At 43.3% G+C, this 13,450-nt stretch overlaps 1 protein-coding gene across 3 annotated transcripts in view; it reads left to right on the top strand.

Annotated features, from left to right (window-relative positions):
• Window positions 1-13,450, top strand: part of PPP4R1 (protein phosphatase 4 regulatory subunit 1) — a 48,770-nt gene that overhangs the window by 7,533 nt on the left and 27,787 nt on the right. For 2 of the 3 annotated variants that reach the window (XM_043889681.1, XM_043889680.1), the window contains exons 3-4: window positions 10,360-10,495; window positions 11,316-11,422. In XM_043889681.1, the coding sequence (XP_043745616.1) occupies window positions 10,360-10,495; window positions 11,316-11,422 (243 nt within the window). The remainder of the gene's footprint in view (window positions 1-10,359; window positions 10,496-11,315; window positions 11,423-13,450) is intronic. The other variant, XM_043889682.1, reaches the window with a different exon arrangement.

Genomic DNA, 13,450 nt, shown 5'->3' with positions numbered 1-13,450 from the left:
TACCCCCGACAGTCTTTATTATTGTGTTACTGCTTATTACTGTGCCCTTCCTGCCTGCCAGCTGTGACTTCCCTTCATTTATCACTGATTTAGATCATCTGCCCTCCTGAAGGTTCTGGAGGATGTGAAGGTCACAGCACGTTCCAAGTATTTGGTGGGTAAAATCATTTTCCGAGTAGCACCTGCCTGTCATGGGAATGTTGGAGGCTCAGTATACCCTTTATCTTTGTATTTTAACCCACTCGTGTGTGAGGGAGCCAGTCATTCATTGGAGCAGAGGTGGGAAGAGTGCTGTGTGATCCGATGTGTCTGGTTATCAAAGCGGTCAGTCCAAACTCTTGTGGCTGGATTTATATTGAAATTTATACACAGCTTGGAAGTTGTATTCAGAGTCAGATTTGATATAAATTATTTTTACATTTACATCTATCAAGTTAGTTTTTGGTGGAAATAAACTTCAAGACGCCAGGTAGATTCAGCACTTCCTTTCTGGGGATTGGTGGCAGTCTGGCCCTGAATTAGCTCGACTTTTGCATTTGGATTACGTACAGAACAAAAGTATCACTAATCGAGCAATTGGGTTAGCACGACTGCAGGGGACATGTTTGCTCGTGGAGGAACAAACACCCCATCTGTAGTGTATGCAAGTCCACACCTGCGACCGCTCCGAGTGCCACATCTCTGACCCGCAGATGCGGCACAGACAGTGAAGTCTTGGTACCTAATCGGAGACCAGGTAGACGCGTCCCTGCCTCTTTTATGTGCATAGTTTGCTCAGTCGTGTCCGACTCTTTGCGACACCATGGACTGTAGCCTATCAGGCTTCTCCATCCATGGGATTTTCCTGGCAAGAGTACTGGATTGCCATTTCCTTCTCCAGCGAATCTTCCTAACCCAGGGATCAAACCCGGGTCTCCTGCATTGCAGGCAGATGCTTTACCCTCTGAGCCACCAGGGAAGCTGTGCATACTTTAGGGAAATATTTTTGAAATATTCATAGATTGAACTTTAGCTCAGTAGTGTTGTTGAGTCATGTCCGACTCTTTGCGACCCCACGGACTGCAGCACCCCAGGCTCGCCTGTCTGTCACCTTCTCCCGGAGCTTGCGCAAACTCATGTCCATTGAGTCAGTGATAACCATCCAACCATTTCATCCTCTGTTGTCCCCTTCTCCTGCCTTCAGTCTTTCCCACCACAGGGTCTTTTCCAGAGAGTCAGCTCTTCACATCATGTGGCCAAAATATTGGAGTTTCAGCATCATTCCTTCCAGTTAATATTCAGGGTTGATTTTAGCACATTATTCCAGCTTAAATTCAATTGTTAAATTAAATATGCTCTAGGACAGATTTATTCTTAGGAGTAAAGATCATTTCTAAGAACTTTAATATTCGAAGAAAAGATTTCTGATAAGCATTATATTGTCACAAATTGAAACTGGATATACCAGGTGCTCAAGGATCTACATCTGGAGCCTTTTATTCTTCACCCATTGCAGAGCGCCCACCACGCACTGTAGGACTTCAGTATACACTTGCTGAGATAAATCATGATGTTTCTGTCAAGCCGAATAAGGCCGTAAACCTAACTTACAGTAAAATAATGAAATGATTTATTTTTAAATCAATTACTTGTTACTTTGAGAACTTTCAGATTTACACAAAACTTGCACAGGTGTCATAGTTAATTCTTCAAACTCTTCACCTCCATTCAGCTTTGTTAGCATTTTGTCAATTTCCTCTTTTTCTCTCTACAGTTGTAATTAGACACACAACTGTAATATATACTTAATCATCTTTGCTGAGCCTTTTAAGATGAAGTTGTCCCGACCTGATCATTAGGCTGTACCTCCTGAGAGCAAGGCCAGGCTCCTCTGACAGCAAGTTCAGAAAGAGTAACTTTGACACAGATCAGTTATGTAATATGTAGTTCATTGTCAGATCTCACCAGTCATCCAATAATATCAGTTATAGCAACTGTCTTGCCTTCCAGGCCCCTGCTGCTTCATTTAGTTGTCTTGTCTCTTTAATTCAGAAGAAGTTCTCAGCCTTTATCATTCATTATAGAGAGTTTTGAGGCGTCAACTTGGTTTTATGTTTCCTCATGATTTAATTCAGGTTTTGCTTGCTGCTTCCTCCCTCCCTCCCTTTCCAGGGATGCTGTGTAAGCAATTCCCTGGTTTTCCCAGTGCCTGTCTCAGAAGGCACCTGATGTCAGTTCTCTGCTCTCGGTTAAGGTGTGATGCCTGCCAGCTTTCGCTACTTGAAGATTCTTTCTTTTTCCTTCTGTTGTTAGTAAGGGCAGTGATTTGACTCCAGGGGATTTTCCATTCCCAGGCAAGCTTTACGCACCTCTTGGCATTAGTGTGTGTTGATGACTCTCACCTGAATCAGTTAAGTTTCCTCGCTGGCTTTCTGCTTTTCAGAAGATTTTGCCCTTCCTCTCTGTCTGTTGGTTTATTTGTTAAAATATGTAAAGCCCCAGATGTTAAGGTAGCTCTTATAAAAATGATTAAATCTGGTTTGTCTTGTTATCTTCCATTTTCTGATATAAAGGACTTGGGAAACAACAAAATTGGGCAAGTTTCTTGTGGCCTTAGCATTATCAAGGGGAAGATGGAAGGGGAACAGACCATTGGCTTTTTCCTGTTTTAGCAGCTCTTCCTAGAGGCTGTGTGGGGATAAAAGGATGTTTTTGATCAAGCTTGGAGAAAGTTAGGGTGTATACACATGCAGTTCTCTCAGGTCCTGCGCTTCTCAGAGGTGCTGATATGCTAATGGTGTTGGGAGTGTGTGTGGGGCGGGTAAAGTGCTCTTAAAGGACCCTCGTCCCCTCACGGGTGTCTGGACCACCTCCTCATGAACAGTTATCAGTGAATAGGCATTCTTCAGGAGCATGAGACTCCATTATCTGGGTTTGTTTGTTAATAAAAAGATTAGCAAACAGGCTTTGCCTTCTGGGACTTTATCCGTATTTGGTTTGGAGGGAAAAAGGAAAAAAGAAGAAAATGAAGCACTGCAGCTGCTGGTGGAGAAAAGCGCCGGCACCCCCAGACTGGGGGCGGTTCATGGGGGGAGAGATCGTTCTCCGAAGGAGCAGGAAGTGCTTCCTGGGTGGTACTTGTGAGTAGGTGAGTTTCAGCTGCGATGAGGGTGAAGAGGGCAGAGGAGGAGCAGGTGGAGTTTCAGCTGCGATGAGGGTGAAGAGGGCAGACGAGGAGCAGGTGGAGAGAGCTCGCCGCACCTGCGGAGAAGAGCCCCCAGCGTGGGCTGGGGAGGGAGGGGGAGGCCAGGTAGCCTGGTTAGAATGAGGAGACGAGTAGACAGTTGACCATTGTGATGGTGGAGGGCAGTGGTCTTCACACTTAACTACTGGATATCTTCTAAAATAATTTAGAAAACTCAGATGTTTTAAGTTTAAAGGTATTTTCAAAATGAAACTGTCATATCACTGTTAAAAATGGAATCTAAATAATATAGCACTTATATACACTATTAGCCATTTTCAAAAATCCAAGAATAAACTCTTTAAATTGAGGAATTTCCATTGTTATTTGATCTATTTCCCTAACAAAATTTTATCTTAATATATTTTTATGCTTGAAAGTTTTATTGATTACCCTGTCACATTTTTTTGGCACCGAAGATATAAGGAAAAATTGAAACTTTTAATTTCCTGTGGGCATAAAAATCTTTAAAACTTTGTTATTATTATTAATACTCAGTTGATCCACCTCTGGTGGATCACAAATTATAATAAACACTTGGTGAACACAATTTTATTGAATAAGCGTCTCAATAAGGTGGAGCTTTTAAAAAATAGCATGTATTCATGGGTGAATATAATTTATTGCTCGAATGAGACTGTATTTAGCATAAGTTTTACTTTTTATTTTCAGAGCTGTAAGCACAGAGAAATTTTGTTGATGTAGATAAGTGGATGGAAAGAGTTTTACTAGTAATGCCACTAATTTTCTTGAATTTCTTCCAACTTATATGTCAAAAATATGAAAATTATTTTTAATGAGCTATCAGTCATTCAGTTATTTTTAAAGTAAAGGATTGTGGAACGAGTACCTGACTTGTGAAAGTAGGTATTACAGTCTTCAGAGAGCTGGCTTCGTCCGTGTGTCAGAGGGTCCCTGTGCTATGGAGTGGAGGGATTTTACTTGGGGGCCATGCAGTCTTGAGCTCAGGGAGGTGGGAGATTGTAGATGGGAACACCTTGGGTCCACACCCTCGGTGCGTGTCTGTGATGGAGCATTCCTGGAAACAGGTCTGGAATGGCCCTTAAAGTTCCCCGCTTGACTTACTGCTCGGGAGACCTTCCATGTCTGTGTGCTCAGGTGTTTCAGTCATGTCCTGCTCTCTGTGACCACACGGACTGTAGCCCGCCAGGCTTCTCTGTCCTGGGATTCTCCAGGCAAGAATACTGGAGCGGGTTGCCATTCCCTTCTCCAGGGAATCTTCCCGACCCAGGGATCGAACCCGTGTCTCTTAAGTCTGCTGCATTGGCAGGCAGGTTCTTCACCACTACTGCCACCTGGGAAGCCCTCTCATGCCTTACGGGGTTCAGATACCTAAGCAGACGGTATCAGAGCCTCTGGGTTAGGGTATTGGAAACTGAGAGGTATGGGAATACAGAAGACTTTTTAGAAGTCAAATTCATAGTTCTTAGCGACTGATTAGATAATGGGGGCAAGAAAAGTGCTTTGTAAAGTACCTGCAGGCCTCATGCCTGAGAACTCAGGTTACTGGGGAAGTGACGGTCATTAGAGAGTCTGGAGGAGCAGCTGATTTTTTATAAGACTAATTTGGACAGTTAGGTTTTCAGAAAACACATGACATGGAGGTGGAGACCCTGAAGGACCTGCAGCCCTGGACGTGGGGATCAGAGCAGGAGAACGTTGGGGTCCTCTGCATTGCGAGTGCGGTTGAAGCTGCAGGTTATCCAGGGGAGGAGAGGCGTGTGTGTGAATAGCGTCCATATGAGGACAGAGTCGAGGGAGAGAAACCACCTACACAACAGGTTGTAAAAGAAGCAAGCAGGGATGGTCTAGAAAGGTGGGAAACACTCAAGATGGAGTACATACTCCCAGAGAATCCAAGAACTAGAGAGGCTGTCTGGATGAGGGATGTTGAGTCCTGCCCCCAGGCCGCAGGTGGGAGGCCTCGCACCAAGGCCACAGGATTGGAGCCCAGAAGCAAGGTCACCTTCAAGCTGGCTGAGCCCCTTTGTAACTGTTGCCAAAAGCCCCGATGATCCCCAGCAAGCTTCCTGACTCCCAGCTAGGCAAAGATGCCCACTCCAGTGAACAGCCGATGGTGCCCCAACCAGTCATCTGGCGCCAGCCTTCCAGCAGGCCTTTGCTTTGTCTTTAGGCTCTGGTGCTCTCCGAGCACCCTGCACTTAGGAGAGACATGACGGGCTCTGCTGCTTTCCTAATGAAGAATATGGTCTTAATTAACAATTGATCATTTAAAATCACATTTAAACCACTTATTCATATAGTTGAATAAGTATGTCGACTGCTCAAAGGAGGTAATGGTTGAATTTAACTGTGCTGTTGCTTAGAAAATCTCAAAGGCGGGTTTTCCAGCCACGTAGGAAGATTTTGCAAAAGGTAATAATGTGACCCTTTGAAATGCAGAAGGCCAGGATGGTCTGGGCCCTCCTCTTCCTCCCAGCTCACATCTGTGTGAGCCCTGTGCCCTGAAGCCCTCCTCTGTCTGGATGTGACTTGGTTTTCCTTGACTCCCTGTCCCCAGGCTTCTCAGCTCAGCACATTCTCCCACCCTCTGTCCTGTGGGGCACCCCATGTCCCCCCAGGACTGTCTGGACTGTGAGGCCTTCTCTTGCTCTCCGGGCACACCTGGCAGTGTAAGGTGAAGAACACGTGTGTGTACTCTTAGTAGCATGTTTTTGTTCATGCCCGTATATACACCTGTGTGCACAGACACTTCTGTGTGTACACACTGTCTAGGTTTTGTGTCTGTTCTCTGTTGAGTGCCTGACACTCACAGTAAACAGGAGACAGCGTCCTGCTTACTGGTTGAATGAGAGGGGGGAAGACATTTAAAACTCAGGGAAACCATGCTGAGGTTGTCTCAGAAACATGTGAATTGTAGGTTTGAGGGAATATTGATGTCCTAACTTGATACTGTGTTAGATGCGTGATGTTATCTTTGTGTGTCTGAAAATCTTGACAACAAACACGCGTTTGTGTGAGGAAACGCAGCCAAGTTAATGAATGACCTGCACAAGTTCACATGCAGAGTTCACGAGGAGCAGGACCTGAGATTTGGACTCAGATTTGTCTTAACTTTAAAGGGCTTTTGTCCTTGTCACGTTACTGTCACCGTAAACATGTAGGGACTGATCATCTTTAACATTTCAAATGGGTCCAGCTTTTAAATTTTTACGTTTTGAGATGTCGTTTTCCTTGAATTTGAAACAGCTGGAAGTTGGGGTGTTGGTTCCTGTGGTTCTGGGTTTCTGCCGGTGCCCGAGCGGGGCCAGAGCAGACGGAGCCTTCCTGACCCCCAGGCGTGTGGACGGTCCACGTCTGCTGTGGGGCCCCGTAGTTTCACACACGGGGAGGGGTTCACTTATACGTAACAAGATGAACTCCCTTGTCTTAGTGCTTCTTTCTCTTGTCCCCGTTTTCTGGATGTTCTCTTTATTTACACTGTAACACATTTGATTCTGGTCTGATTTGAGCTAGAAGGATCTGTTGACTCTGACTTGAGATAAGATGCACTAACCCTTAAGGATAGGTTCCTTTTCCCGCAAGGAATTCTGTTAGAATTCACTAAGAAACATAAGTTTTTGTTGACACTTGTATGGTGTAGCTTCTTCATGGAAGCTTTTGTTTTATAATTAAATATTAAATTTTGAGAAATGAAGGTTTGCTGCCCAAGTGTAGGAGTTCTGTCTCGTGTTGATCATTCAGGGCATCTTCACTTTTGCTTTCCATGTTGGTCCCCTTTCAGCTACCCAGGATGGGTTTACAGGGGAAGAGGAGCCTTGGGACCTGGGGAGTATAGATACAATTTGAAAAAACATTTCAGAGTGATCATTGTTTTCATTGCTTTTCAGTCATTTCAAAATTTCAAATGACATTAAAAGCCAACATGATTTTTTCACTTCATCAGTGGAGGAAGTTGGATGTTTAAAGCAGTGAGCACTATAAGGGGCTATTACTGTGTAATGTCCAAGAATCCAGAATCAAGTAAGTGATCCAGAAAGGAGGGGCAGCCTTGGAGCACACAGGTCAGGTGATGAAAGGTCCTCCTCCTCTCCTGAGACGCTCCTTGTCTGTCTTGTCTGATGATAAAATAGCCACTCTGCCTTTCTTGTGCTGTCATGTTTTATGTCTTTTTTTCTCAGTCCTTTTCTTTTCAACCCATGGGTTGAAATCTGGACTTTAAAAATACATTTCCGATAGACTATAGTTGAGTAACACCTGTAGTTGTTACCTTGTTACTAGTTTGTGATTCTCTACCTTTTGACTTATAATGTTTAGTCAGTTTATAAGTAATGTAATTATTGATCTGATTGCATATTTCTCTTCATCTCTTTTTTTCTCTGTTGCTCCTTTTGTGAGTTTCTTTGGGGTTATTAACTGAGTATTTTTTAGCATTCTATTTTAGTTCCCAGTTGGCTTTTTGGCCATCCTTTCTTGCATGTCTCACATTGGAATTGGAAGTATCAGTCGTGCCGTTATGTCTGACTATTTGCGACCCCGTAGACTGTAGCCCACTAAGTTCCTGTGTCCCTGGAATTCTTCAGGCAAGAATATGGGAGTGGGTAGCCATTCCTTTCTCCAGGGGATCTTCCTGACCTAGGGATCGAACCCAGGTTTCCTGCATTGAAGGCACTCTTTACTGTCTGAGCCAGGGCTCCTAAGGATTGTAATTTGCATCTTTAATCCAACATTATCTATTTAAAATTAATGTAGTGCTTTGCATAAGCTATACACAGTCCTTGTAGCAGTATAACTTTGTTCACGCTCTGCGTTGTCTTTTTTATCTGAGGATGTTATTGACTGTACCATCATTTATGCTGTAGGATTTTTCTTTTTTAGTGGTGAAAGCTTTATTGATTATTTGTGTGTTTCTCCTACTCATCACCTGTGGCAGGCATTTGCAGGATGGCTAGGTAAAGACTTAAGTATGCAGTCTGTAGCCACAGTAATTAGATCCTTGCTGCCTCCATAAAGAGGAGATGCAGAGCCACTTAGTCCAGTCAGGAGTTGATGAGGAAGCCCTGACCCTGGAGAGGATGTTCATGCAGGGGGCGTCCAGCAGTGCGGACAGGAGGCTGCAGCGCTGGGGAGTGTACGTCTGCCCAGCCACGATGTGAAGATAGACAGAAACACAAGTGGAGGCAGAATATGGTTTGTTACCCTCTAGGCGTTTCTCAAATTTAGCTGTTCAACAATCTGTGTTTAAGCCTGTTGGGGGTATTTATTAAAAATGATCGCTCCTGGGCCTCACTCCACACCTGCACAATCAGGGTCTGAATATGAGACGTGGAGGGTCTGCCTTTTAGGGTGAGTGCTCCAGGCTTGTCCTAAACACAGCCATGCGTGACCCACTCTCACTGTTTTGGCACTCTTCCCGTCAGCCCCTGCCTTTATAGGGACCAGAACCCACATTGTTCATGTTTATCTTTAAGATTGACAAGTGTGCAACTGATGAAACAATTTGGTCATAGTCATAGAATTCTAGAGCCTGCATAAAGGCACCTTCCAGGTCATGACAGCCAACGATCCTAGAGAAGGAAACAGGCCAAATGATAGTGTCTGGGTGGTTTGACAACTGATTCATAGCGCAGGAGGTACTTTGCTGTAACTCGTAGATCAGAATAACCTGGTAAAATCTTTCTGTATGTAAGAAATTCTTTTCATGTTTGGTATTATTTTTAGTCCAGCTTGACAATCTCTGCCCTATAATTGGGGGTGTTTAGAGTGTGTGCACTCACTGTGATTACTGATATGGTTCGATTTTCCTCTCATATTGCTATTTGCTGTTTGTCCCATGTATTTTTTTCTTCCTTTCATCCTCTTTTTCTGCCTTCTTTTGGTCTGAGTATTTTCTATGATTCCATTTAATGGCCTTTATTGGCTTACTTACTGTATGTTTCAGGTGGGTATTTTTGGTGTTAATAGCTGCCACAAAGTTTATAATTAGTGTGATCCTGTGACTCATTACCATCAGTCTTCATGTATATGTATACAATATATCTCACTCTTTTCCTGCCTTTGTGCTGTTGTAATCTTACGTTTTGGACTTCCCAGGTGGCTCAGTGGTAAAGAATCTGCCTGCCAGTGCTGCAGATGCAGGAGACATGGATTCAGCCCCTGGGTCGGGACGATCCCCTGGAGGAGGAAATGGCAACCCACTCCAGTATTCTTGCCTGGAAAATTCTGTGGACAGAGGAACCTGGTGGGCTACAGTCCATGGGGTCACAAAAGAGTTGGACACAACCTAGCAACTGAGTACGCACAGTCATATTTTACTTCTACTCATATTATAAACTTCACAGTGTATTTTTTCTCTATTTTATAGTGCATAGTTTTGCCTTAAACAATTATCTTTAAAAAGTGTTGTTGTTGTTTTTTTCCCCCAATAAGAAGAGGCATTTGTGTTTGCCCACATATTTACCGTTTCTGATCGTCTTCATTCCTTTGTGTAGGTTCAGATTTCCATCTGGTGTAATTTTCTTTTTGCTTGAAGGACTTCGAGTATTTCTTGAAAGTTTGCTGCTAGTGATGCCTGTCAGCTTTTGTATGTCAGAAAAAGTTTATTTCACCTTTATCTTCAAGAGACATGAATTTCAAAGATATCTGAATGATTTCTGCTTACTCGGTCTAGAGGTGTGGGCTGGCTTCTTCTCTTTCAATCTCTTAAAGACGCTGCTCTGCTGTCTCTGGCTTGTGTTCTTCCTGATGAGAAGGCTGCTGTAATTCTCGTCTTTTTTCTATGTAGTGTGAGTTCCCTGACTGCCTGGCAGAATTAACTCTGTCGGGGTCTGACACTTCACTTACTTACATGTCGTCAGTGTCCTGGTTGAACGTGTGGGTTCTCAGGTCTGGGGATCACTCTTTTCTGGTCACTCTGTTCGTTGGTCACATGCCTGAGCATCTGCGGCCTCTGACCCCGTGCGTCTCGGGGCAGGTAGCACGCACCCAGCAAAGGAGGAGAGGAAGCCCCTCGTCATCCGTGGCCTCCGACCCGGCTTCTCCTGTGGCTCGCTGTCCTCTAGACGCAGCGAAGGGCGGGCTGACCTGTGCTGCCTGGGCGGCCCGGGCGCCTCTCCGTGCGCAGTGTATGAGGAGTGTTCTCATGTCTCTGATAGTTGGTGTGGATGACTGCAGCTCAGAGTCTGATGTGATTGTTGTACCTTCAGCCCTGGACTTTGTCTCACAAGATGACATGCTGACGCCGCTGGGGAGACTGGACAAGTATGCTGCGAGTGAGAACGTATTTAACAGGTATGTGCATGTGCTGTCCACTGGGGGAGGCGGGAGGGTGTCTTTTATTGCACGAATTTCAGTTAACAGAAGTACCCAGTTTAAAGCAGGTGCCCGCGACAGTGAGAGTCACCCAGCTTCACTGCTGGTCACAGCTGTGGCCGCCTTTACACTCGTTACTCCTCCGTCCTGTAAGAGAATGCACTCTTTCTTGGCTTTTTGGCAAAAAGCAACCAAAAAACCCCACTACTTTTTTGCTATTGAGCATCGTTTTGAGTCATGGGAAGTGGCTACTGAGGAATCTGCTAGTGCTCCAGCAGGGGGCGGTGTGTCCCTGCCGGGGACCAGGTGACTGGCCGTCAGGGGCGCGGGACGCGGGACACGGCAGGGACCAGTGCTCACTCTCCCCATTTGCACTGTTTCTCCACTTGCAGCCCCCAGACCACCTGGATCAGACTTCGCTGGGAAATGGAAAAATCTTTCTAGCATCTTCCGAGTATAGATGTATGAAACTCGTTTAATCAAATATGTAAAGATAACGTTTTATATAATGAAAAGTAATTATATTTTTCCCCTATTTATGATAATTGAAGGTATTAATAGCTACTTAAGACAAATTTTCAGTGACCTTAGAAATTTGTCAGATAATGGTGAAACATTCTGGTAAATGGTCACTCTCATCTTAACTAAAATAAAATCCATACCAGCATTTGTCACTTAGAAAATTGTCACTTATAAAATGTGTTAAGAAAAACTTTTAAAATCCATATGGATTCTGACTTTTAAAGTTCTGAATACTAACTGTTGGATGCCGCTGACCATGGTATAATCTTCTGTGCAGACAGATGGTGGCCCGGAGTCTGCTGGACACGCTGAGGGAAGTGTGCGATGATGAGAGAGAGTGCATTGCTGTTCTGGAAAGAATCAGCAGATTAGCTGATGATTCAGGTGTGTGTTTATGCAGAGGAAGGTTTCTTTTATCAAATTTAAGTTTTTAAAAACTAATGAAAAACTTAAGTGTAACATGAGGTTTCTTGGAAGTATTTCCTAAGTAATTTATCTAACCCATGAGTAAAAAAATAAAAAACCTGTTACAAAGATCCAGACATTTTATATACCAGGCCCATTTAGTTTGACTTTGGAAATTTTTCAGAAGAAGAATCTAAGAACATTGTTTTGCATCATGTACATTCATAATAACTATTACTGTAATAAAAACTTTAAACTTTTTTGAATAAGTAAAAAGGGATGGAGTGAGCTGTAAAACTTTTTTGACAAAAAATGCATTCTTACTTAAAAAATGTTAATCACATGTAAAACTAAAGCTGTTTGTCTCTAAAGTGCAGATAGGAGGAGAGTCTGCTTAAGAAAGAGGTAAACTTGTTTTGAGACTTAGAATAAAATTTATTACGTTTTTAAAAAAATACTTTTCATTGAGGCAAAACATACATAAAATTTACCATTTTAACCTAATATTGCTTTGAGCATATTTCTATATTTGATTTTAGAAACAATTTAGAAATAAAATTTTTTCTTAAATCCATGATCTCTTTATTGAAATGTGTTATTTTTCCATTTCTGTCAAACTTTCTGGCATGTCAGCATTCTCATCCTTTAATTTTAAATGAGATCATTTTTTGGTGAGCGTCTCTTTTTTTGGGAATGTGTTTACTATTCACATCAGCCTTAGATTTATTTTCATGTAGAAAAAAAAAGTAAGCTCACTAATATTGTTACTATTTCATACGATGTTCTGTGTAATTGCTCATGTATATGCTTGTTCCAAAGTGGTTTTAGGAGAGTGTCATCAATTATTATTTTTACTTGTTTATTTTTGATTTGGCAAAGATAAACAACTTAAAATTTTGGCACTGTTGCATTCCATTGTATTTATTCCTTTCTTAGTAGAGACCTAGATATTTTTTAAGGCAGAATTTGTATTTCTTCTGCCTGTTTACCAACTGCACTGCTATTTTTTAACACGTGAAAGTGAAAATGTTAGTTGCTCAGTCATATCCGACCCTTTGCAACCCCAAGGACTGGAGCCCACCAGGCTCCTCTGTTTGTGGGATTTCACAGGCAAGAATACTGGAGTGGATAGCCATTCCCTTCTCCTGTATGTGTTCTAAAATGTATCTCAAATTGTTGAGTTCCTGATAAATATCTCTGTTGACATTTATACTTTGGATACGTGTAAACAGTACATACTCTATGCCAGGTTCTAGATTGAATGTTAGAGCCATTACCAAGATGAATAAGAATTCCTGTCATCAAATTAACAGTTGAGTGAATACAGCCGACATACTAACAATAAGCCATAACAGGGAGGACCTGGGGCTGGCTTCAGGCAGCTGGTGGCGTCTGAGCTGGGTTTGATGACACAGAGGGAGAGGAAAGGAGAGGTGCAGGGGTCTGGGGAGCTTAGGACACTGGCCCATTTGGTCAACAGTGGGTTTTAGTCCTGCAGTTTAGAAAAACTAGGCTTAAGTGAGGGGCCTGAGGGCTAGATTGTAAAGATTTATACTGTGCTGGGCCTGAGAGTTCACACCGCTTGTGATTTGAAACAGTAATGCAAAGAGTGTTGACTTGAGAAGCTGGGTTGGCAAGAAGGCCTGCTGGGCAGCTCCTCTGACTGTTAGGAGTCGTCTGGGAGCAGTGTCAGGGCCGGAGGGTTGTCAGAGCCATGTGATCGCAGCCTCCTTGAGTTTGAGGGGTCTAGTCTCCCTTTCAGATGTCAGGAAGTTTTGGTCTTAATATTTGTAATGTTACGTTTCCTCCACCTCAGACTCCTGTTTTTTTTTAAGTTTTCTTTTGTCTAAGTAGATGTTTTGTTGTTGTTGTTGTTCAGTTGCTCGGTCGTGTCTGGCTCTTTGTGACCCCATGGACTGCAGCATGCCGGGCCTCCCTGTCCATCACCATCTCCCAGAGTTTGCTCAAACTCATGTCTGTTGAGTTGGTGACGCCATCCAACCATCT

The sequence above is a fragment of the Cervus elaphus genome, chromosome 27 (assembly GCF_910594005.1).
Source record: "Cervus elaphus chromosome 27, mCerEla1.1, whole genome shotgun sequence".
Lineage (NCBI taxonomy): Eukaryota > Metazoa > Chordata > Mammalia > Artiodactyla > Cervidae > Cervus > Cervus elaphus.
Note: the sequence above shows the minus strand (reverse complement) of the source record. Positions and strands in the feature narration are given on the sequence as shown.